General features: G+C 33.3%; 2 protein-coding genes and 1 long non-coding RNA gene across 3 annotated transcripts in view; 2 read left to right on the top strand and 1 right to left on the bottom strand.

Annotated features, from left to right (window-relative positions):
* Positions 1 to 9237, top strand: part of LOC130902062 (lipase 3-like) — a 46219-nt gene extending 36982 nt beyond the window's left edge. Inside the window, exons 4-6 of the mRNA XM_057813869.1 lie at positions 5465 to 5790; positions 7324 to 7568; positions 8754 to 9237. Of these exons, the coding sequence (XP_057669852.1) occupies positions 5466 to 5790; positions 7324 to 7568; positions 8754 to 9191 (1008 nt within the window). The 5' untranslated portion in view covers position 5465 and the 3' untranslated portion in view covers positions 9192 to 9237. The remainder of the gene's footprint in view (positions 1 to 5464; positions 5791 to 7323; positions 7569 to 8753) is intronic.
* LOC130902063 (lipase 3-like) lies at positions 453 to 24684 on the top strand. The gene is made up of 4 exons (XM_057813870.1): positions 453 to 754; positions 13238 to 13563; positions 17454 to 17692; positions 24161 to 24684. The coding sequence occupies exons 1-4, from the start codon at positions 453 to 455 to the stop codon at positions 24596 to 24598; spliced, it is 1305 nt and encodes a 434-aa protein (XP_057669853.1). The 3' UTR covers positions 24599 to 24684.
* On the bottom strand, positions 19853 to 22059 carry LOC130902064 (uncharacterized). Its single transcript, XR_009060354.1, has 3 exons — positions 21894 to 22059; positions 21047 to 21158; positions 19853 to 20165 (listed from the first exon to the last, which is right to left on the bottom strand). It is a non-coding gene; the product is annotated as an uncharacterized LOC130902064 (long non-coding RNA).
* Positions 24685 to 25113: the final 429 nt, after the last annotated feature.

Here is a 25113-nt window from a genome sequence, read left to right as displayed (position 1 = left end):
GCGAGCGAAATGACACTTCAGTTGGATGAGTTCGTATCAACTAAACAACTCTGGGTATTAAATACAAACGGAACGCACCCCGAGACTACCACCCAGCAAAAACTGATCTGTTTCATCATTATATCACCAGGAGATATTGATTTATGAGTAATATAGTGTAATCAACAAGTACTATATTATTGTACCTGATTTTACAATAGTTTCATTTATTTAGAACAGTTTTAGCTTGATCACAAGCTAAATAAAAAACTAATTTCTATTCGCAGTGTAGAGATTTCCTGAGAAATCTTACAGGATAAAAACATTTCCTTCTTTATAATATCATGTTACTACAAATTAAATATAGATTGTCACTGATAAATTATTTTAATAAAAAAAATTATCATGAAAAATGTGATATAAATGCGACTGTATTTCATATTGATTATTTTGTATACCCTGAAATATTCGAGATGAAGTTAATATTGATAATATTCATTCTAACTTTCGTTACTGCCGTGGTAGAATTAGGTGTTACGGCTAATTTCTTCCACGACATTGAAGAATCCATAAAAAGTGATAATAAATATAAAGAAATCAACGGAAAGTCATCCAACGATATTGATAAAGAATTGACGCAAGATGTCTTCAATCAAGCTTTTCAATTTAACAAAGTACCCGATGCTCGTGTACCAGAAATTGTGAGCCAATATGGATACCCATTGGAAAGCTATTACATCACGACCAAAGACGGTTACATCCTTAATATATTCAGGTAATTTTATTCTTTCATCGCTCATCATATAGCCCTGATCTGGTCCAGTCATATTATTTTTTGTGCGCAAAGTTAAAGGTTAAATTTAAGTGGTAAAATATTTAACAGCGACGATGAAATGAAACGGGCTGTGTTTAAACATTTTGACTCTAAAGATGCATCATATTTTAATAGTGACATTGAAGACGTCAGACGTTCTAAAATAGTGCGGAAATTTTTTGATTTGTTAACTTTCTTTTAATGTAAAAATAACTCAGTAATTCTTTGTCCCTCTTAAGATGAAGAATTATTTGAGAAAAGCAAATTGTTTTCTTTCAGCCTTGATGCTAACAATTCTAAATTTTGTCTATAAAGATTTTACACGATTTACAAACTCAATTGGGAGTCTCATTTTCATCCAAGAACATTCCAGAAGATTCAAAATAGGTATTTCTCTGTTACAATTTTTTTACAATCTTTAAATCATCGCATATAGGGTTGCCAGGTCGCTAAATCTAATAGCCGAACAGACCAGCCAGTTTTTTCCGGAGATTGGGTAGAAATGCCAGACACTCTACATTATTAAGGATTTTGTCTCAGTATTTATGGATACAACAAAACAATTTCATGTCAAATCAAACTTTTTCATTATTATCATAAATCTTGTGAAATAAATAAATCGAATGCCAAATCAGTCTTAGGTACGTGGTTTATTATTAATTAGTCAAATAGTCATCAGTCAAAATTATATTCCAGGTACTTTAAGTTAAATAATAAAACAAAAAAAACTTCTTCAGTTTGAGCTACATAATAAAAATAATGATTTATATTTTTTGTTTTAGTTTAGTTCAAAATGTATTTCTAGAAATCCTTACATGTCAAATATTTTGAATCAAATTCTACAACCAACATTTTGGCAACAATGGCAACATGTAATCTGTTGCGTTTTTCCGTCCATTGCTGATCTATCAAGGAAAAAACTTTTTCAACGTTCGTGTTATATCCTGGGATAGCAGAGAAATACTGACAAATAGTTAGCTAATCTGGTGAGCCATTTTGACATATCATGGATCAACGTTTTCTTTGTTAGTTTTCAAGAAACTCTCAGATTTTGCAGTTGGTCTGGTTGGTCAAAACATTTGCTATCGTCAATTTTGATGTATTGTGGTAAGATACTTGTAGTATCGGAAACATGATTCTATCTTTTGAAGACATCCATGTGAAATGTTTTGTGTCTTTGTCTAAGTTTTCAGTCCGAGATATTCATTGTTCTCTTTGAATTTACGCGAAATGGAAGTCATAGTCTAAGAGCTGGTCGCCACTTCGACTAAGGTACTTTCACAAGGCTGAAACTTTTTCTATATGTTATTTAATATAGTTAAAGTAGAAAAATCAACTTCTGGCATATTGCAAATTTTTTATTTAAAAAAATGTATCTTCACAAATCTGGCTTTCGAGTATTTTTTTAATTTCGACAATTTTGAATATAAAAAAAAATTGCCAGATGATTTGCTCGGTTGCAAGTGTCTGTAAAATGGACCGAAAGTTGCTAAGACGGCTGGTACGATCTTCCAAATCTAATTCCTAAAGAAAATATCTTGTAAACTATTTTGTGAAGTTAGGTATTTATAATAAAATATCATGATACAGGTAATTTCATATATATTTTTCTTCCAGGACAAAGTCTTTCGGGACGACATATTTTTTTCTGCCTTTTTTCACGATAACCGGTCCAATATTTTCTTTTCAAAATGTTGAGTACTGAATAAGTTGTCATAATGTCCATTATCCTCTTCTGCTATTTTTTTAATAGTAGCTATATAATGTTTGCATATGTAATCAAAAGTGAATTTCTTTTTATTTTCAATAATATTTTCTGTTATAAAATCGCTTATTTCAATGAACGTCTGCTTATGGTAAATTATGGAGAGATGATGCTGGTTTTTCGGGTTTATCTTGACATTCATAGTGAAAATTTAGTCGGCAAGGATTATGATATTTTATTTGAGTACATGCTTAATTCATCAATTTTTTAACTATTTCATTATCGACAGAAATTTTTAGAGACTCAAGAAATTTGATTCTTTCGATCGTGTGTAAGGGCAGACAACGTCCTTTAACTTTTTTTGTTCTTTTATTACAAAAGCAACACAGATTATCAATATCTTCATTTGATGGCCCCGCAGAGTCTCCACGTTCTTCAGATCTGCCTTCTGTGCCTCCAATACCTGGATTACCTACAATGAATGTATAGTTTCAGTTTTTAAAATGAACTCATCCTAATGAAATAATTATTTTAAGCTTCTTTAAAAACAATTTTATTGTACTATCATTGATTTTTCTATTTCAAGAAATAATGAAATTAAAATAAAAATTAAATTAAAAATATTAAAAAAAATAATACGAAATAATGAATTTAAATATGTGAGATCACATAATTTATAGGAATAAAAAAATTTAATATAACAAGTATTAAAAAAAAATGTATATGTAATATACGAGGGTGAATCAAATATAAACAAGACTTATTTTTTAAAATATTTATTTTGATTTTAAACGCACAAACAATCATAGTTTATTTTTCTACATAATCTCTCACATTTTTCCCAGCGTATAGGTAATTTTTTAATTCCTTCCAGGTAAAAAGAGTCAGGTCGTGTTTGCAGCCAATTGCGCACATATGCTTCAACCTCATTATCGCTGTGGAATTTTTGCCCTCCCAAAGCTTCCTTGAGAGGACCAAAGACATGGAAGTCGCAGGGAGACAGGTCTGGACTGTATGGAGGGTGTTCCAGTGTCTCCCAACCCAGTTGCTCCAATTTTTGTACTGTCAGGGCTGCCGTATGGGGGCGAGCATTGTCATGGAGGAGAATCACTTTTCTCATTGGAAGGTGTCGTCTTTTGCGGCGATATGCAAGTCTTGCATATCGCAATTGCAATATCCGAAGTTGTTAGACGCCTATCACCTTCAACAAGTTGACGAACACTGTCGATGTTGCCCGCTGTAATGCTGGTGCGGGGTCTGCGGTCATGGCTCTCATTTTCAACACGTTCACGGCCCTCCACGAACTGTTTATGCCAAGTAAACACTCTAGCTCGCGACAGCGTCTTTTCCCCGAACTGTGCAGTCAATCTTCTCAAGATTTCGGCCGGTTTTACACCTTCTGCAGCTAAAAACTTTATAACAATACGTTGCGCAATAGAGGGAGGTACCTCCTGCTCGGACATCGTAACGATGGACACTGAGCGAGTCTATGATGATGAGTCACGTGCTTCCCCCACTCCTGACAAACCAACCTAACAGCCAATAACAGCGGAACGTTCTTCCATCACTATTGCGCGCGCAGGTCCAAAAGTCTCGTTTATATTTGATTCACCCTCGTAATATTAAAGAAATAATATTCACCAGCAGATTCACATGAGACCGACGAATATTTTGTCATTATTGCAGAAAAATTTTTGTAACATTCACTATGATATCCTGCTGTATCGTTTATTTCATCAGGTAAAACAATATCACTATATTTATGTCTCAGAGATTTTCTAATGTTCAATACCTCATGGCTTTTTGATAAAATCTGAGGTTTAAATTTAATCAATTTATTATCATTTTTTTCCTTACAAAACACACAGATCATTTCTTGCGCTTCCATAATGAAAACAAGTAGTCTTTTCTCTTTTTTCACTTATAAAAAATTATTACGCACAACTGATCACAATAATGTAGCGGAGATATGAAAAAAATATACAGTTGAGTCGAAAACTGACTCTAAAAACACTCAAATATGGAAAGAAACGGATATTGAACAATCAAGTATCCAAAAATAGTATAAAAATGCAATTCTTTGTGTATTTCGCTAGTAAATTAGACGAAACTATGTAAGTTAACTTGCTTCGAAATAAGCAGCGTTGCAACTGACAAACTTGACGGAAATTTGTCTTAAAATGTATGTCAACCTTATATTTAGGTAAAAATTCTTTAGCTGAAGGGTCGACAGGGTCGGTAGACGTTTGTGATGAAAATACTGTACTACCCGTCTTAGCAACTTCGGTCCATTTTACAGATACTTGCAACCGAGCAAATCATCTGGCAATTTTTTTTATATTCAAAATTGTCTAATTAAAAATATACTCGAAAGCCAGATTTGTGAAGATACATTTTTTTAAATAAAAAATTTGCAATATGCAAAAAACAGTGGATATCGTTGCAACCGCGCTAACCCTACCAGAAGTTGATTTTTCTACTTTAACTATATTAAATAACATATAGAAAAAGTTTCAGCCTTGTGAAAGTACCTTAGTCGAAGTGGCGACCAGCTCTCCGACTATCACTTTCAGTGGGCAATAGTCTCGTTCAATTCTCGCATTTATATTATTCATTATCTCATAACATCGTCTTCTTTGTATCTTTGGGATTTCTGTGGAATCGATTGGTTCGATCAATTACCATTAATTAGTGACCTTAACAGCAGCATACTGTTTGCCTGTATTTTTAAATTGTATGAAAGGCAAAGAAATTAATTTTTTTCGAAATTTTTTGTCCTATTTTAAAGCCCTATAAATGCTCAGATATATAACTTTGTGTAGAGGTAACTTGTCCTCAATCGTTATATTTTGGACTACTCTATACGCCTCTGCTCCGTGTTGTTTTTTATACGGGACAATTCACCCTGTTGTTCGGTTTCTTTATAACTATTAGCAAAAAATAAAGAAAAATAATATATATTACAGAATGCCTTATGGAAAAACTGGAAGAAGAGAAGGGAAAGTGGTGTTGTTACAGCACGGTCTCTTTTTAGCTGCCAGTGATTACGTGCTTTTTGGACCCCAACAAGGTTTAGCTTATATACTAGCTGATAATGGTTACGATGTTTGGATGATGAATTGCAGAGGAAATATTTATTCAAGAAACCACACGACATTTGATCCAGATAAGGATAAAGACTTTTGGATGTACAGTTGGCACGAAATAGGCATTTATGATATACCTGCAACTATTGATTTCGTTCTTGCAAAAACCGGAAATGAAAGTCTGTACCACATTGGACATTCTCAAGGTAACTAGAAACAAAATGTTTATTCATTAAAATATATTGTTTTAAGCTATTTTCGCCTGAAAATTTATATCTATACTAAAGGAATGATTCAAAATATTAAGAAATAGCGATAATATCAACAAATATCCATTATATTAACTAAAGTCCAGCAACATTTTCAATAATAGTAGCTTTATGCGCATATAATAAATCATTTACACATCGTTTTGTGAGGAAATTCCAAATACAAACAATTTTTCTCCAGTTTCATTGCTTGTCGTGGTCCAAAATTTTTCTCAGCCTTTGTGTACTCTTCGCTGGTGTAGTCCATCAGTACCCACAGCTAGATGTGAGTCCGAATCTTCTCCTGGTGATGTCATGCACGATTTTTCATAACTCCTTCTGGTGTCGGTGTATCTGCTAGATCTTAAAGTCCAAAAAAGCTTTGACCACTTGCTTCAGGCTCTATAGATCTTGGAGATTTTTTTAATTAATCTTGGGTATGCTTTTCCACGTAGTTAATGAGTACAGCACGATGATAATAAGGATTTCCCGGATTATTTGGAGTTTCATTGCCAGTCCCAGCTCGAATCACCTACGAAATATTTGGCCTTCGTGGTTCAGGTGATTCTTACAATTCCTACGTTGCCTTTACAACCGTCGGTATATCTACTAGATCTTAAAGTGCAAAGAAGCTATGACCGCTTGTCCCAGGCTCTATAAATCTTGGAGATTCTTGTAATAAATCTTGGGTATGCATTTCCACGTGGTTAATGAGTATAAGGATTTCCCGGATTATTTGGAGTTTCATTGCAAGTTCCAGCTCGAATCATCCACCAAATATTTGGCTTATGCGATTCAGGTGATTCTTAAGATTTCCACGTTGCCTTTGCATCCGTCGGCGAATCTGCTAGATCTTAAAGTGCAAAAAAGCTATGAGCGCTTGTCCCAGGCTCTATAAATCTTGGAGATTCTTTTAATAAATCTTGGGTATGCATTTCCACGCGATTAATAAGGACAGCTTGATGAAAATAAGGATTTCCCGGATTAGTTGGAATTTCATTGCCAGTTCCAGCTCGAATAAACTACCAAAGATTGGGCCTTCGTGGTTTAGGCGATTCTTTCGATTTCGAGGTTGTCTTTGCAACCGTCGGTGTATCTGCTAGATCTTAAAGTCCAAAAAAGCTAGGACCACTTGCTTCAGGCTTTATAGATTTTGGAGATTCTTGTAATAAATCTTGGGTATGCATTTCCACGTGGTTAATAAGTACAGCTTGATGAGAATAAGGATTGATCCAGCTTGAATCATCCATCAAAGATTTGGCCTTCGTGCTTCAGGTGATTCTTACGATTTCCACGTTGTCTTTGGATACTTTACTATTTTTCTTCAATCACACGTTGTACACCAGTTGGTCCGCGGCTTACTGGATTCTTCATTGTACCATCGCTGGTAAAACATCGAAATATGTAGAAGCTTCCACGAATTTACCGGTTTGTGTCCTATATAAATGTATTTTAAATTCACTTATATACTGTTTTTGTTTCCTTATAAAGGTACCACAGCTTTTTATGTAATGGCGTCAATAAAACAGAATTATAACGATAAAATAAAACATCATATTAGTTTGGGACCAACTGCGTTTATGAAACACTTGTACAGTCCTATAATGAGACTAATAGCTCCAACTTCGGCTCTCACGGTTGCAAGTTTGGAACAGCTTGGTCAATATGAATTTATGCCTACTAAAGGATTGATGAGGGACATATCGTCGGGAATGTGTTCAGAAAGTGTGGGAACGGTAAGTACCTTCACGCAAATGATATTTTTCATCAATCTTATGACGATAAAATTTGTTCAAAGTTAGTTGAAAACAGTTTCATGTATCAGAAGTCTATATTTATAATATTTCCATCGACATTTACAATATTATCAACACATATTGGAAAGTAATCATAGTTTTTTGTTTATGACGGACATCTTACGACAACGTAACTCGTGCTTCATAACCAAGTGCTGGAGAAAGCTTTAGAGAAGGCGAAGAACCACTTGGATAGATATCTTCTTGTCGAAGTAGGGTTCATCCGAGGCAGCGAAATACACACATATTACGACAACCGAACAGCCACGATGACAAGAGTTTATAGCCACCGGAACTAACCATTAACAAGAAATGAGACCTCCCGGAATCTCCTGTAGAACTGGGGCCTATTGGAAGCAGACAACTTCAGAATGTTTGGTTCTGGGCCCGTACACTTCTATTCCAGTTCCGTCTGCTATTTTTAATCCATCCGTAAACCATTATGGTGTTTTGATTCTTCTTGTTTTCATTGTTTATTATTGAGATGAAGTTTTCCTCAAAGCTAAGCATTTTCATATGGGGACATGTCCAAGGGTTGCCACGCTTTCCAGTACTATGTGGAGAAGTGGGAGATTTAGAATCACTTCTATTGCAGTTGTTGGGAAAGATTTCATGGCCCCAATTGTACATAAACAAGCCAGTCTTTGTACCTTTGGGAGATTTGCTCCTCGTGGTATCCATACTAGTTCTAGTACCCCGAACCACTGCATCATATGTGATGATGGTTTCACAATTGCCACGCACATCCTCCGTAGGATTACAACCGCAATTCCTCCCTGTAAAGTTACGCACACCATCAGGGCATCTCTGCGTAAAGAGAAATTAAATTTTCGCTTTAAAATGGAGCTATTTTAGAAAACGCAGAATAAAGAAAACACTGATACGTATAAAAATATTAAATATTCTTACAGAGCACAAATTATATAATGAAGTTTAATTTCGCTGGATAGTTGAGGTGAGTCAAGGGTTTGAATGTCAATAATACATTCTTTCTTTTCGGACAACCCGCATAAATCTTTGTATTCACAAAAAAAATAATACCTTTATTGTTAAAGCTCAATTTCCTTTATTTTTGATGACTATGTAAAAAATGCGTTCTGAATATATAAAATATTTTATTTGCAGGTTGTTTGCAAGAACTTCATGTTTCTATTAGCCGGCTACAGCCCCCATCAAATTAATGCTTCAGCAATTCCTCTAATCGCAGGCCATTATCCAGCTGGTGCATCTACAAGACAAGTCCTGCACTACTGCCAAGAATACAATTCTGGAAAATTCGCTCAATACGATTTCGGTTTAATGAAGAACCTCGTGACTTATCTAAGTCCGACGCCTCCGGATTACGACTTATCTGAAATTTCTACCCCTATCTCACTTATATACAGTTCTAACGATTGGTTGTCCGCTACAGTTGATGTAGATAAACTAGCGGAAAGGTTACCGAATCTTCAAATTAAATATTTGGTACCAATTCCTACTTGGAACCATTTGGATTTCGTATTTGGAAATGACGCTCCCTCAGTTATATACACGAAGATATTGGAAATACTTTCCACCTTCTAAATAATCTTTGTATATTACATGAATTGGAAGTAAAGTTTTTGTCGAGGATTTTTTGTTTTTGTTCTGTTTGGTGGGGGTGTTGTGAATGTTTTTTCGGGAATTAGGATTCCTCGAAGCTCCCAAAATGTGTAGGAAACAATGCACGCGTTTCAACATATTTTATCACACGTGGAAAGCTGTAATAGGAGTAGAAATCTTAGTGTTTGTCATGAGACTTCGAGGTGTTGCACGAGAGGAAATAATTGTGTTTTATAACCTGATGGATTTAGCGCACTGGTTTGAGAATACAGCGAAATCATCGTTCGAATTGCCATCGCAGAAGGCAGTGGGAGAGGAGATAGAAAAAAAATGTCGACCAAAGAAGAGCTAAAGATATTTTAAAAGTCTCTGGAGACGGTACCTGGAAAAAACTTGGTTTCAAATTATTGTACGGTATTTCAACGCTCACAGGATATTATTCAGGGAAAGTCATTGATTTGAAAACAAAAAGTAGTTACAGTGAAGGCTGTAGTTACTAAAATAAGACTCATACAGAAGAATACCTCAGGGTATTCACTATTCACTACCCTATGCCGATATGTGCTTTTACTCTGGGGGGTGAATACAACCCCAACTAGGAGATGGTGATTTTTTTTTGAAACTATCCGTAAAAATCTTAAGAAAAATGCGTTATAAATACAAATTATTCTATGGAGTTTCTTTATCAATACTTTTTGACTTACTCGTGATTGAAACTTTGATTTTTTGTTACAAAAAAAGCATATTTTTAATAGATTTTCCACAAATAACTCAAAAACTTTTATCGAAAAAACTGTAAGGTTAAATGTAGCTTTTAAGAGAAGAAAAAAATGCTTTATTTTTTAGTAATAGACTAGTGGAACTTATTAAGTGAACCGAAAATTTTGAAAAAATTATCTTTCATTGAAAATAACTTGAAAATTATGAATGATACATCAACAGTTTGGCCATTTTTTCAATAAAAATTTTGTTTTTTTCTATTTTTTTCTGAACTTCAGAATTAAGCGAGATATAACCTCTTGAATTTCACAGTAGCGTGTGACTGGTACCGTTTTGGAACCATTTGAACGTCCATTTTCTTAAAATACAAGTCTCAATGTATTCCAAACCTTTTTAGCCTAAAAAATTATAAAATTTTCCTACAAAATGGTTTTCTATATATTTACAAATATATTAATGCACCTAACTGTTCTTGATTTCTGTTTTAAAATTTTATTTGCCGTATTTATTTGGTTTGTCATAGAAACATCCACATAGCCTTCTGCTCTTCCAGTCGCTTAGAAGCACTAATATCTTCAACTGTATTAACAAGGCGTCAAAAGTCAAATTTCAACGTTTTTCTCCTTTGTTTCATGGACTTACCTTAAAATGATAAAGAACCTTTCGGGCTCCTTTTGGCAAAGAAAGAAGTGTCGTTCCAATATGATAACGTACCACAGCCCAATTATAAGAATTGGGCTATTCTTCTTGTTTGACTTCTTCTTCATTTCAACATTTACTCACCAGGCAGAAGTTTGAGTCGAATGAAGAGTTGACTGTCGCCTCTGAGGCTTTGCAAACCTAACCAAACGAATTTATGTTTGTAACTGTACTTTGAGCGATGATATTTAATTCAAACTCTGCACACTTGAAACAGACATAGAATATCTGATTATCCTGATTAGTTTCGCTAGGACTCTTAAATTTCTTTTTGTATTCTTTGCATGAATAGAGATGGATTCATCAACGCATCTGTACATATAAAAAACAAATTTAAAAAGCAAAAAATTAGACTGCAACAATTACAGAGGCTTATCTGTAGAGTCTATGGAAAAATAATAAAAAAATATAAGCACAAATCATAGAGGAAAAAGTAGAAATAAATAAGGTATTGTTCATTGACTTACACAGAAAGCTTACGATATCCGTATCCATTACAAAATAAGAGGAACTATTCCAAGAAATAGTCTTAAATCATATCCACGTGTAAAAGTAGGTAATAAGATATCAGAGTACCATTTAGAATTGACAAGGGTCTGTGACAAGAAAGCTGTATCTCTCTCACACTTTCCAAGATATATTTGGTAAAAGCACTCTCTCAGTGGAAAAGAAAATGCAGAGAAATGATCATAGATTTTGACAACGATACTTGCTTTTACACTCTTATTTTCTAAACTTAAAGATTCACGTGCAGTTGTTTAGTATTTGTTTGGCAGCAGTCAATAGTGAACGTTTTCAGTAAATTCGTAAACATGAAAAAATTTGGTCATCGTTATGTGATATTATGATATTATTTGATTTGAAAAGCTGAACTAGATTCTACACTGGTGAGACTGTTCCTTCTTAAGTGAAATATTTGATTCGACCTGGAAGAAAAAGCATCGCAGTAATCGGAAAAACTTAGAAAAGAGAATCAAAAATGGAGTCTTCAAATCAATATTACAAAAACACAATATTTTTACATTGGTGAAGAGACCACGGATCTTGTTCTGGAAAATGGAAAAATAAAAAAAGATTTAGATATTTAGGCGCAAATTTTAATAAAGAAAGGATGGAAAACGTCGAAATAAAATCAAAAATGAAAAAGGTAAAGCAGATAATGAAAGCATTCAATGGAATTCTGTAGAGTACAGAGGTAGACAAAGAAAAAAAAATGAGTATATATGGTACCATGATCGAAAGGGTGTTAATAAATGGTTCAAAGAGGTAGCTACTGAAAGAAAATTGAAGCCACAGACATCAAGATTGGGAATAGTGACTAATGAGAGAATTACGGAGCATATGGGGGGTAGAAGAGACAATTATAACATGTACAGAAAGTAAGCAAGTGGTTCACAGATTGACAGAAGCAAAATTACCAAATAATGTAATGAAATGTCACCAGAAATCTGCAAAAGACGAAGAACAAGGAAAACATGGATGGAAGAAATAATAAGCGAGCGAAGACTGAGAGAAGAAGTCTGCGACCTATAGAAAACATTAGATGGGTGATTCCGTTCTAACTGTGATATTCAATGTCCTGTATTGTTTTTTTGTACTAGTCATTAATTAATAATCAATTAATAAAAATTTTGTGTTAATTGAATAATTCTTAAGATATTTAAACATTATTTTTATACAATATAACTTGCCACTTAAAGAAAACTTATACTACATCACTTGAATGTCAGTACCGTGTCATGTCCATTCCTAGAATTTACCGATAAATTATTAATTTTTTTTGTCGTAACAAATGATTTAAACTAATTACCTTATAAATTCTAATGTTTATGATCAAACTGAGGAAAATTGATGCACTTGTTGTTTAATATCTTAAGTTACCATGTCAGTACCGTGGATAAATGAGTCAGTACCGTGGAACTCAAAATCCGACATTTGTGTCTTGCTCGTGATACTTTGAAGTTGTAGTAAATTCCTCTTAGAGTTTTATTTTTACAGTAAAATAGATGAATAATATGCATAAAAAAGTTAGAAAAGTTAAATTTTAAAATCTTGAAATTTTGAATACAAAAAATCACAGTTAGAACGGAATCACCCAGATACCGACTCATTAAAATTTTTTATATAAATTAACCAAACCAAAATTATACAACTCAGTTTGACGTTGGTTTTAGTTTTGTTGTATTTTTAATTATATTAAATATTTTTGTATTTCTTGTAAAAGTTTTTGTTTCCATGAGACGATTCATATTTCACGCTAGATGTTTTACCAGTTGAGCTATCTAAAAGACACGCACCTCATTTCTATTTCAGTCACTTACTCCGAGAAACACTACCGTCCATCTTACCGTAGAAAGCCATTTCGAGCTTATTAATGAGTGAATAATTTTTAGTAATCGATAAAAGGATTCGGATACTTTTCATACTGGTAATCAGACTCAGATCTATTGGTTACAAAACGTAAAGTTGATTCAAAATAACATAGAAAACACCCCACACTTTCTTCTCAGTAATTTTATTCTTATGCCAAAAATTATTTTTTACTATTTCGTTCAAATATTCCTAAAAGCTGTAATTATTATTTTTGAAAATACTAATACATATTGCAGAATTCCTTATGGAAAAAATGGAAAAAGAGAAGGAAAAATAATATTGTTATCGCATGGTATATTTCTAGCTGCCACTGATTTTGTTATTTTCGGCCCCCAACAAGGTTTAGCTTATATACTAGCTGATAATGGTTACGATGTTTGGATGATGAATTTCAGAGGAAATATTTATTCAAGAAACCACACGACTTTTGATCCAGATAAGGATAAAGAATTTTGGATGTACAGTTGGCACGAAATGGGAATTTACGATACACCTACAACTATAGACTTCATTCTCGAAAAAACTGGAAATAAAACTTTGTATCACATTGCACATTCTGAAGGTAATTAGAGATTTTTCTAATAACAATCGAAACAATATTTAAACTTTATACATTATCCCAAAAAATATGATAAAAATTGAAGATACGTTAATTTAACATTTAAATCTTTATTGAACAATACTATTGCATAAAAGTCTATAAACAAATCTCATCCTGTAGAGGTCACTACTTATAAATATAAAGAAATTTACTTACGTGTATAGAAATCGGCTCACTGTAAACTTTTGATTTTAACTATATATTTTGTTGAATTATTCATCAGAACAAAAAGACAACTTAATATACTTTAATGTGAGTATAAATTTATAAAAACTTATTCTTCCTATGTTTAACATAGTGAAATTAATGCATTAAGCAAATTAAGCTTTTTTATAGTTAAGTAATCCAAAACAACCCTTTTCACAGCGACGCATCATCATCAATTACTTATTTATTATTATGAACTCTAACCTCATTAAGTTATCGTTACTATAAGTTGGCTGTGTTTAGTCTGTCTGTCAGTTTTATAGATTCAACTTTAACCCCATTAAGGTATCGTCTTCAATTATTTATCATTTGATTATTATTAATGTAACTATAATGAACCATAAATATATTTATCTAATTTTATCATTATTATAGTATAAGATAAGAACTAATATATAGAGAAGTCTGTAAAACTAAAACTGGATTCATTCAATTCGATATTCGTCTAGTAGGCCAGTCAGATTAGTGTAACCAATTGTAATTTCAAATTATTACATCTTCAGTTTGCTAAATAAATTGTTTTTAAAAAACAAGTTGGTGAATTGAGTTATTTAATTTTATTATTAACATAAATAGAGTTATTGACAAGTTGAAACTTAACACTTAATTTCTTAATAATGGGTATGACCTCCTTTTGCCCTAACAACATCTTTCATACGATTAGATATAGATCTAATCAAGTTAGCTATTGTTTCATGTGAGATGTCAAAAAACTCTTCTGCTATTGCAACAATAAGCTCTAGACTTGAGTTTTGCAGTAGTAAATCCAGCTCGAAATTTTCTCTATAGCTCATTCCATAAATGTTCTATCGGATTTAGGTCAGTATTGTCATGCATTAAGGTAAATTCATCTCCAATGTAGTCGACGTAAGATACCACGTGAATTGTTAAAATCTCCTCCTTAAACCTTTCCTAATAATAAATAGAGGATCGGTTCATGCTTCTATAGAAATTACATTCCAGATCATGCAGGAATTATCCCCATAAGCACTTCGCTCTTCAAAGCAGCAATCTGCAAATCACTGTTTTGATCTTGGATTGAATTTCTTTCTTCGTTATTTTACATGTAGGCAAATTCTGGTTTCATCCGAGAACAGAACAGATCCCCATTATTCCAGCGTCCAATTCAGAAGCCGATGAATTAAAGTAAATTTTAGAACAATCGCAGGTGTTTTAAGCTACTGGTTTTAAATCGTTTTCTCCCTGCTCCAAGTTGCCTATGAAAGGATTCAGTCTCCTCATAACTCTTCGAACCACTGCGCGGGTTACATCCAATTGTCCAGCAACAATTCGCTGACCAAGTCCATTTTCGATTAAAGCAATAACTTAGAGTTCCAGCCATTTTGAATGCTTCAATTAGACAATCTAATAAGTGAATTGTTGTGAAGATTTTTTTGAAAATGGGAAAAATTGAATATCAAGACTCAGCATTATTATTTGCGACTGTAAAGTGCTGGAAAGCACCAAATGGTACTAAATAACTGTAGGCTTAAGGTTAGAGAGATATAATAGGTTATTGGAGTATAAAAAGAACGCTGGGGCACATACTGACTGAAGAATGATGCATTGGTAAGCTACAAGTGTGTTAGATACTTTGGACAAAAAAGTCATTCGACTGAACACTTCCCAGAGCTTATTGACACCGTTTAAGCGAAAAGAGTAGGTTTTTTGTGTCCGTTCATGACTGTAGATCAAATTTGCATCTACCGTTGCTGAAATACAGTCAAGATAGTGGATTGCAACGGGCAAACCCGCTGTGAAGAAGGCAAAAATGGTTTTATCGTCCGAATAAGCTATGTCGAACGTTTTTGAGATAATCAAAGTGCTGCTTAGTAATTTTTTGGCAGCCATCAATAGATTCTTCTCTGGGTTAGACTGTTCCTTCGTTATCAACAGTAAAATATTGGGTAGCAGAGTTTAAACAAGGACCTGCAAACACCAGCATCGCAGTGGTCGACCAAATGAGGTGACGAATCCAGAAAAATGTGATACGGGATGATCGTCGACTGAAAGTGCGTGAGCTAGCAGACATAGTAAGTGTTTGGGGAATCGGGTTCAGCCACAAGCAAACATACGAACTTAACAGAAGAAACGGAAACTATTTAATCGCAACTATTTGAAGATTACACTGACTGACTTTTTAACTAAATAATTTTATATATCAAATTTTGACAAGACATGAGGTTACTACGACGTGATTAAAGCGACAACAACTACAACCACTTACTTCACTATACCGACTACAACCATGACAGACACTAATTCCACAACAGTAAGCATTTCAAAAAATGCGATTAACTGAGAATTTGGACATGAGAAAGCTGTGCGCCAGTTAGATGTCGCGTTTGCTCACAATGGAACAAAAACAGCGTCGTGAACATGTTTGCATCGAATGTTTCACAGAAATAAAACCGTTTCATAACCATGGGTCCATAACTTCACACCCAAAACAAAAGAACAATCTAAACAATGGACTGGAAAGCTAACCAGCTTTAAAGAAGGTAAAGACCGTTCCACCTGCTATCAACGTCAAGGCGTCGGTTTTTTGGGATGCGCGTGGGATAATTTTCATCGACTATCTTGAAAAAGGAGAAACTATCAACGGCAAGTATTATGCGAACTTTTTGCAACGTTTGATCGATGAAATCAAGCAAAAACGGCCGCAATTGGTTAAGAAGAAAATGCTGTTTCACCAAGACAATGCACCAGCTACCCATCCGCAATCACAATGGTCAAAATTAATGAATTAAAGTTTGAATTGCTACCTCATGTACCCTATTCGCCAGATTTATCCCCTTCGGATTATTTTTTGTTACCATACTTGGAAAAATGGCTCGGTGGTCGAAGATTTTCCAACAATGAAGAAGAGATGCCCGGCAATTACGGGTAATTTTGAGGATTCTTATTATAAAAAGCGTGTCGAACTTATTGAACATCGCCGAGAAAAGTGTATGGATCTAAAAGGAGATTACGTTGAAAAATAAATATACTTTTTCCAAAATTTTTGTTGCATCTGGTACTTTTGAGACCAAGTTTGTATATTAAGCAAGTAAAAAAGTCGTCGGACTTTCGGCGCGAAAGGCTATAGCTCACTTTATACCGTTAGTAAATATTAACAAAAAATCTTGAATGAAACAAGAAAAATATGAATAATTCCATTTATTTAATAATTTTGTGTTCATTCTCATAATAAATTGGTTAGGTTAGTCAAATTGACGTCCATTGAAGCCCATTGACGTCTACTGTCATTTGATGTTGAGCAATGTCTTATGATGTCTACTGACGTCGATTGATGTCGATACACGTCAATTAATCTCAATTTTTTTATAATATTACCCAAAATTTCTATCGTTTCGGTACACCTACAGCTATACAAGAACAAAATGCAAAAAACCAGAACACGCTACATGCTTTCTGTGAGGAGATATCGCTGTTACAAACAGACGGACAGAACGCTAGTAGTAGCATTTTTTTTTTCGTAAAAAAAATGCACCAAAATTATGATTATAGAAATTGTTTCTTTGTTAAGTTGAAAACTCTTTAGACTAGACAACCCTCGTATAAAATCACTTATAAACAACATTCTCAGGATTTACATTTATAACGTTTAGTCACTCATATTCTACTTTTGTGTCCTTATAAAGGTGCCACGGCTTTTTATGTAATGGCTTCCTTGAAACCAGAATATAACCATAAAATAAAACATCATATCAGTTTGGGACCAATCGCTTTTATGGAACACTTGCACAGTCCTATAATAAAACTTCTATCTTCGACTATTGTAAGGGCAGGTATGAAACAGCTAGATAAATACGAATTTGGGCATAGCGAAGGATTGATAAGTGAAATAAGATCTGTCATGTGTTCAGAAAGTATAGGAACGGTGAGTACCTCTACCATTAATCATAATTTACAATTTAGTAGTACTACGAGGGCTGCTACTTATGTTTTGAGATAAACAAATATCAATAATTGGATATGTCTTTATGGTTTTCAAAGTATTTTTCATTAAGATCAATAATAAACTTTTGCCTGCGTTTAAACCAACTGTCGAGGCATTTTTTCTATTCCGATGTAGATTCCTTAGATGCAGAAAAATTTTGATCTCACAATTTATCTGCGAGAATAAGAAAAAACCATTGGGTACCAATCAAAACTGTACAGCTGGTCTACCAGGTGTACCAGATGGCGACACGTCCAAACTTTTGTTGGATTTGGCTCATCTTGAAAGATCCATATAGTCGATTGTTGATTACCTTCGGGTTCTTATGCATAGTTTCATTATTCGTCGCCAGTCACGATCTTATAGACTAGACGTTTTTGAAATACCGCGATCGAATTTTTTCAGCATTTCCTCTAGTGGAATGCGACCACGATTGAATTGGGAAAACCAGCAAAAAAACGGTTGTTCTTGATAGTACTTTATCACTAAAAATCGAAGCGGGTTGATCGGCACACTAATGTTGGTTTAATCCACCTCGAAAATCATAGAAAAGATTCGCAATTTAATTCCATTTTTTGACCAATTCAAATAGAACTCGTATGACAACACGTTCTGAATGCCTCCACCATTAAAAATGTCAAACTTTATTATGGCAATGTCAGATATGACATATATCAGTGTTGTTATATCTCAAAACCTAAGTAGGAACCCTCGTACATCCGAAAGCATAATATAGTAATGTATTGAAATTTCTTAATATACAGTGAGCTGCCAAATTATTAGAGATAGTTATTTAATTGTAGTATATTTTTATGTACGAGAGAGTGATAAAACCTAATTTCGAATGCAAAACTTACTACGGTCATTTTAAAGATTATTACGGAATAATCTACGAGGTCTGGCTATTAAATAACGAGACTGCGCGCATAGAGGGCGCCCGGGTGTGTGAAAAGCGTTGGGTATCTAGATATCTTGTCTATGCGCATGTCTCAAAACATGTTTCGGTCACTATTATAATATTTGTGCAGTAGCGGTTTGAAACGAACGTGTTTTTTTCTCGTGACGAAAAACGTTTCAATCTCAAATTTCTCGTTAAATTGTAAAAAAATCCGACTGGGTACTATAAATTATTGCAAGAGGCCTATGGAGACAATTCTCTATCTCGTGCGCGTGTTTTCGACTAGTGTAAGCGCTTTAGTGAAGGTCGAGAGAGCACTGAAGATGACCAGCGCCCAGGTCGCCCTGTGACTGTTTCAACATCCGAAACAGTGACCAAAAACAACCAAATTGTGCGTGCAGATCGTCGAATGAGCATCCGGATGATTGTCGAGGCTATAAACGCCGGTAAAGAAACGGTTAGAAAAATTTTACACGACGAATTATACATGACAAAAGTCTGTACGAAGTTGATGCCAAAAAATCTGACTCCTGACCAAAAGATCTGCTTCGATCATTGGAAAAAACGTATGGAAAGGTGTGTGGTGAGGGGAGGGGGGTATATTGAAGGGAAGCATTCGAATGTAGAATAATTTTTATAATAAAACCCTTTTTCGTAACCAGTCGTAATTATTTAATAACCAAACCTCGTATATATTTCCTGAAATTTTTATAAATGTACTTAACCTAATACAAGTTTTTGAGCTTTTATTGGTCTATAAGGTAAACAGTTTGGACTGGCTAAAAGTCCAAACTTGTATATTGTGTGATTATTAATAATTTCGATCGGTCTCTTAACAATTAATGACAAAAGAATATTTGATTGTTTTAATTCATTCACAAACTTTAATGTGAAAGTGTTGATGAGATAGTGGAAGTAAGTAAAAATTGAACTTTGGCGAGGTTCAAACAGCACGTAAAGCTCCAGGAAAACCATTTCAAATAGAAAATAATTTGAAAGAAAGACTTCTAAGGTATGCTTCTTTAGAAAAGTATTTCCAACAGTGGACAGTTCTTGGTACGCTTAAAAATAATGGGGGTTACCTTGAAATGAGTCTTAGCACACTATGGAAACTTTTAATAGACTTTTTTGGATAGAAAGAAGCGTTATTTTAATATGAAATATAAATTATCTAAGGATTATGGTAGAAATAAGAAACCAGAGAAAAAATATATTTTATTTAAACGAGGTACTTACATCATAATAAATTTTAGCAAGATGAGACTGTTACAAGTCCAGGGGAGGCTTTTAAATAATTTATCTATCAGTTCATTTCGCTTGTGGGTAATAAATTAATACATATTTTTTGATAACCTGAATGGTCACCGATTTTTTCCAAAATAATTTTCCTCTAAACATTCGCAAAGACATGTTGTTCATGCACGATAAAGTCCTTCCTCACTTCCTAAATGACGTAGAAATCATCAAAATAACATTTTTTCTAATAGATCGATTAGTCAGGGAGGTCTACGTTTCCTGGAATTGAATACAATGGAATGATTAATAGAATAATCTTGGAGTGTTCATCCAAGTTCAAAGAAATATCCTCCGTAGACTCCGTAATTTTTGTTTAAATCACAGTTTCATTTTCACATCATCTACTTACTCCCGAAATTTTTTGCATCAAGACCAGGAACACCCTGTATAACTCGTATGACACAATGTTCTTAACAAACCTTCTAGAAAAATGTTTTAGAAGAAATTACACTTTTTTACCTTCAGCTGTTCAAAAGATATACGCAGGTTAATTAGGTGAAAATAAAATTGTACACCTGGTATATTCATTATAATTCTACAAAAATTTATTTATATATATTCTGACGTATAACTACAAAAAAATACATTGACTTATTATATAAAATGATATGCCTATGTATTGGAACACTTCATTATTTTGATACTCTCTAATAAATGATTGGATTACTGAATTACACAGTGGCCGTATAGTCCAGTCAAATGATACTTTGAAAGCTACAAAAATTCCCATAGAGCTAAAGATTGGTGGGAATGTTCAGAATACTATTATAAATGAATTGTAAAAAGTCCCCATCAACAATCCCTCTTGTACAAAAAATTTTATTGATGGTGAAAGTTTGCAAACTTTTTCTACGACCATGCATTTTAACCCACTTTTCCGCACGCATTTTAATTCTAAAAGTGTCACTTTCCCACACTAGTGCGCTGACAAAGGTTTTCTAGAAATTAGAACAGTGATTGATGCAAGTGACAAGAAAATGTAAATGCCACCTTTTCTAGAGAAGAAAAGTGAATTTTCAAGTGAAAAAACTCAACAGACATACAGTGTTGCAAAGGTTAGTATTCACGCTGAAAGAATTATGCAGCGGTTAAGGACTTACCATATATTGCATAAAATTCCACGACATTTGTTCCACTGCATTGACGATATTTTGCATATTTGTTGTGTTTTGGCAAATTTAGAGCCTCCAATTATTTCTGATAAAAAAGATTCTGAAAATGAGGGATGAAAAATATTTTATTACTCAAGAAAATTGTTCACTAAGTACTTGTGATAATACAAACGAAAATTTGTAAGGAATTTTAAATTTATTGTAATCTTTTAATAAAATTAATAATTAAACTTATTGTAATAAAAAGTTATATTCTTTTAAACTTGTTTATAACTAACAAATTAGTAACGAATAATAAAATTCTTTTAAATAGACATTATTATAACACACACTTTTTAGTTGTTACTCACTTAATAAATATTGCTTTTTCAGTAACTAATTATAAAAATACTGTATTGACTTTTACACCATTATACATCATAGAAAATAAATTATTACAGTAAAATATTTGCAAGATCATTCCCAGTAAAACTTCGTTTTTCAGATGTACTTTCATCTTCTTTGTTACTAGTATCTAAATTATCAGAGACTTTATTAAAAAGCTGTCAAATTTTCGTCGATGTTCCTCAACTTCTCTCACATGTCCAGCAAGAACAAGATTTTTGCCCTTGGTCATAGTTTCTGGTTGAAATTTTATTTGATTACTGATGGACTGAAATCCTGTTTTTATAATATATATTATAAGACATATCCATGTCTTTGGTTTAAGTAAAAATAATGAAAAAATTAATTAATTAAGCAAATATTTACTTATTCCATTGAAAAAACAGTTCAAAGCAACTTAACCTCATATATGTTTACTTCATTCTGTTATATATTTTATCATTATACTTACTTGTTCAAGATAATTATAAAATTGTAGTAAGTATTAAATCGTCACATTTATTTTTGACGACTAATTTATTACTGTTTAGTATACTTTTATTCCAAAATTTTTCTGTTTACTATTGAAAAACGTAATAAAACATGCTCTGGCAGTCTCCCGTAGTTCATATTCACTGTGGCGCTGCAGTCAGTGTTGCCACAATTTAAAAGCTGAATGTAAAAATTGAACTAGAAAATGTATTAGATTGTACCAACTTCAAACAAATTTAATAAAATTATGGAAAGATGTATAAATATAAGTTTAAATTAATTTTTTTTTCCAAAAATGTTATAGACTGTGTCAATTATTATTTTAAGGATGAAAAATTTATATAAAGTTTACCGATAAAATTAGCAATGCAGTACAAAAATCTCACGATCTAAATATAAATCAACTTGGCTCTGTTTTCTAATTATTGTTACAATCTTGTACAATTTCTAGTTTATTTTATTAAACGAAAATATAAAATAACTTTATATTTGCGAAAGCAGGGAAAATGTATTAGAAAAAAGGAAAAATGTACTAGCGTATAAAATACACTAAAATATACTAAAATTGTACAATTGTACTAGCTCTGGCAACACTGGCTGCAGTCACACTCGCTAAAGGTCTCGTACTCAACAAAATACTGTTTGTGGTAAGCATTCCTTCGTAGTGACAACTCGTGGAGTTGTTACTGTTGATCGCTGCATGAAAGCATTAATTGATGCAAGTATTGAAAGAGGTGATGAGTTTTCGGAGTACCTAAAAGACCATGAATGAATTTGAATATGATTTAGCCGCTGCCGAGGCTAAGTATCACAACGATTCGTTTTTGAAAACGACCACTGAGGGTAAAGTCGGTCGTCCTCAAGATGAAGCTACAAATATTCAAGTATATTGAAAATAACGATGATTGTTAATTCACACTAGACGAATTGAAAAGTATTTGTGAACAATCAACAACCATTAAAATGCGATTGAAGTTGGTGTGGTATGGTGATAAAATTATTATTACAAAAAAATCAGGATCGTTAACATTTGTATGTTTTATTGATAGTCACCATGATATTTTAAATCAAGCTTGGTACGAAAAAAAAACAGATGAAAAAGAAGAGCGATTTCACATCTTGGAAACTGCATCAGAAATTATTCGAGAGGATATTCAATGTGCAGTTTTAGATAATTCTAATTATCCTCCACCAGGTCGTATGTTTGAAGATATTGATACAGACATTCCAAAGTCACTTACTTATTTCTTGGATTATTGTGAATAATTTTTCTAAATTATTTTTTCATTTATAAATTACATAATTTACACTGCTTTAATCATTTTTAATACTCAATTAGAATTCAATAGGATCACAATAGATCGTGGAATAGGCCTACCGGGGAAACCAAAAAAAACGCCAAGCACACTACCTCGTAGGTGGTGTGGAAACGTGTGCATATTACGAATAAAATATTTTGTTCAATTCTTTCAACCGCTATATCACGGAAATGGCAATATTTATGAAAAAAAGTGCGGATACATTTTTTGTAGAAAATCGGATGATCTACAAGTTTTGTCTGAACTATTTTTGCTGTAAAACTCACCGTTTAGCTGAAAAACGCGTAAAACCTATTTTTGCAAACTTTCGCTATCAATAAAATTTTTTGCACAAGGGGGATTGACGAGGACTTCTCACAATTTATTTATAATAGTATTCTAAATATTCATACCAATTTTCAGCTCTATGGGAATTTTTGTAACCTTACTTTTATTTTAAGGACTAATTTGACTTGTACTAGCAAGCACATTTGGATCACTATTGGTAAATCAAATATTGGTAGTGTGAGTAAAACCAATTTAAAAACCTTCCTGCAATCATACAATCGTGTGAAAATCGCAGGGATGTTTGGTGTTCAACGATTCTCGTAATCGCAGATCTCCTAAGACACACCAGAGAACAAACAACAGTCAGAACAGAGTGGTTCTCGAAAGAGGCCCAAAAAGTTAGTTTTTTTAATAAATAAAATTATGAGCACTATATCTAGCAATAATAGTTCTCCTATTTAGGCCTCTTTGCCATATATAAAAACAGTTACTCCTAAACTTTCCGGAATCTTTAAACGACAATATATAAGTTTCTAACAAACACTTTACCATACATTCTATTTCCAGTGAAATGAAAGATAAAACACCGACATTTTTTTTAAAACACTCTGTATTTGCGTAATGAGTGGACCTCCCATATTGAAAAACATTTTAATTGCAGGTGCTTTGCAAGAACTTCATGTTTCTATTAGCCGGCTACAGCCCCCATCAAATTAATGCTTCAGCAATTCCTCTAATCGCAGGCCATTATCCAGCTGGTGCATCTACAAGACAAGTCCTGCACTACTGCCAAGAAAACAATTCTGGAAAATTCGCTCAATACGATTTCGGTTTAATGAAGAACCTCGTGACTTATCTAAGTCCGACGCCTCCGGATTACGACTTATCTGAAATTTCTACCCCTATCTCACTTATATACAGTTCTAACGATTGGTTGGCTGCTACAGTTGATGTAGATAAACTAGCGGAAAGGTTACCGAATCTTCAAATTAAATATTTGGTACCAATTCCTACTTGGAACCATTTGGATTTCGTATTTGGAAATGACGCTCCCTCAGTTATATACACGAAGATATTCGAAATACTTTCGACTTTCTAAATAATCTTTTAATATTAATAAATCAGCCATCAGCAGCATCCTATTGTAAAAATAACTATTAAAATATATTATGATATACAATAATAAATAGATTAAATATTACATAAAAACTGTTTTTTAGAGTGGAGGTACATATTTACGGGCATGACGATGTTGGTACCTCATCTTACCTTCTGATTTGTGATTCTTTTTTGGTTTAAATTTGATACAAAATTATCGTTAGGATCTTCCCTTATAATACACAAATTTCTACAGAAGATAATTTCATTACTGGAGAGGTGAACGAAATTGAATTGAAACTAGAAAGAAACCCGAAGCTGATATATCACACAGTTCCACCAACAGTAACATCGTCAACTCCGGCCACATGCACCGACTCCAATTCTTCAGCAAACACTCTATTAGAGCCAAGAACAGCAAGCAACAGCGAATAATCTATTCTGGTTAGCTCTAAACAGTTAATGCCGAAAGGCCTAAAAAGACCAATGCCAAGTTCGAAAACGAGAAAAAGCAAT

Source organism: Diorhabda carinulata, chromosome X (genome assembly GCF_026250575.1).
Source record: "Diorhabda carinulata isolate Delta chromosome X, icDioCari1.1, whole genome shotgun sequence".
In the NCBI taxonomy this organism is placed as follows: Eukaryota; Metazoa; Arthropoda; class Insecta; order Coleoptera; family Chrysomelidae; genus Diorhabda; species Diorhabda carinulata.
This window is presented reverse-complemented; position numbering and strand designations above follow the sequence as displayed.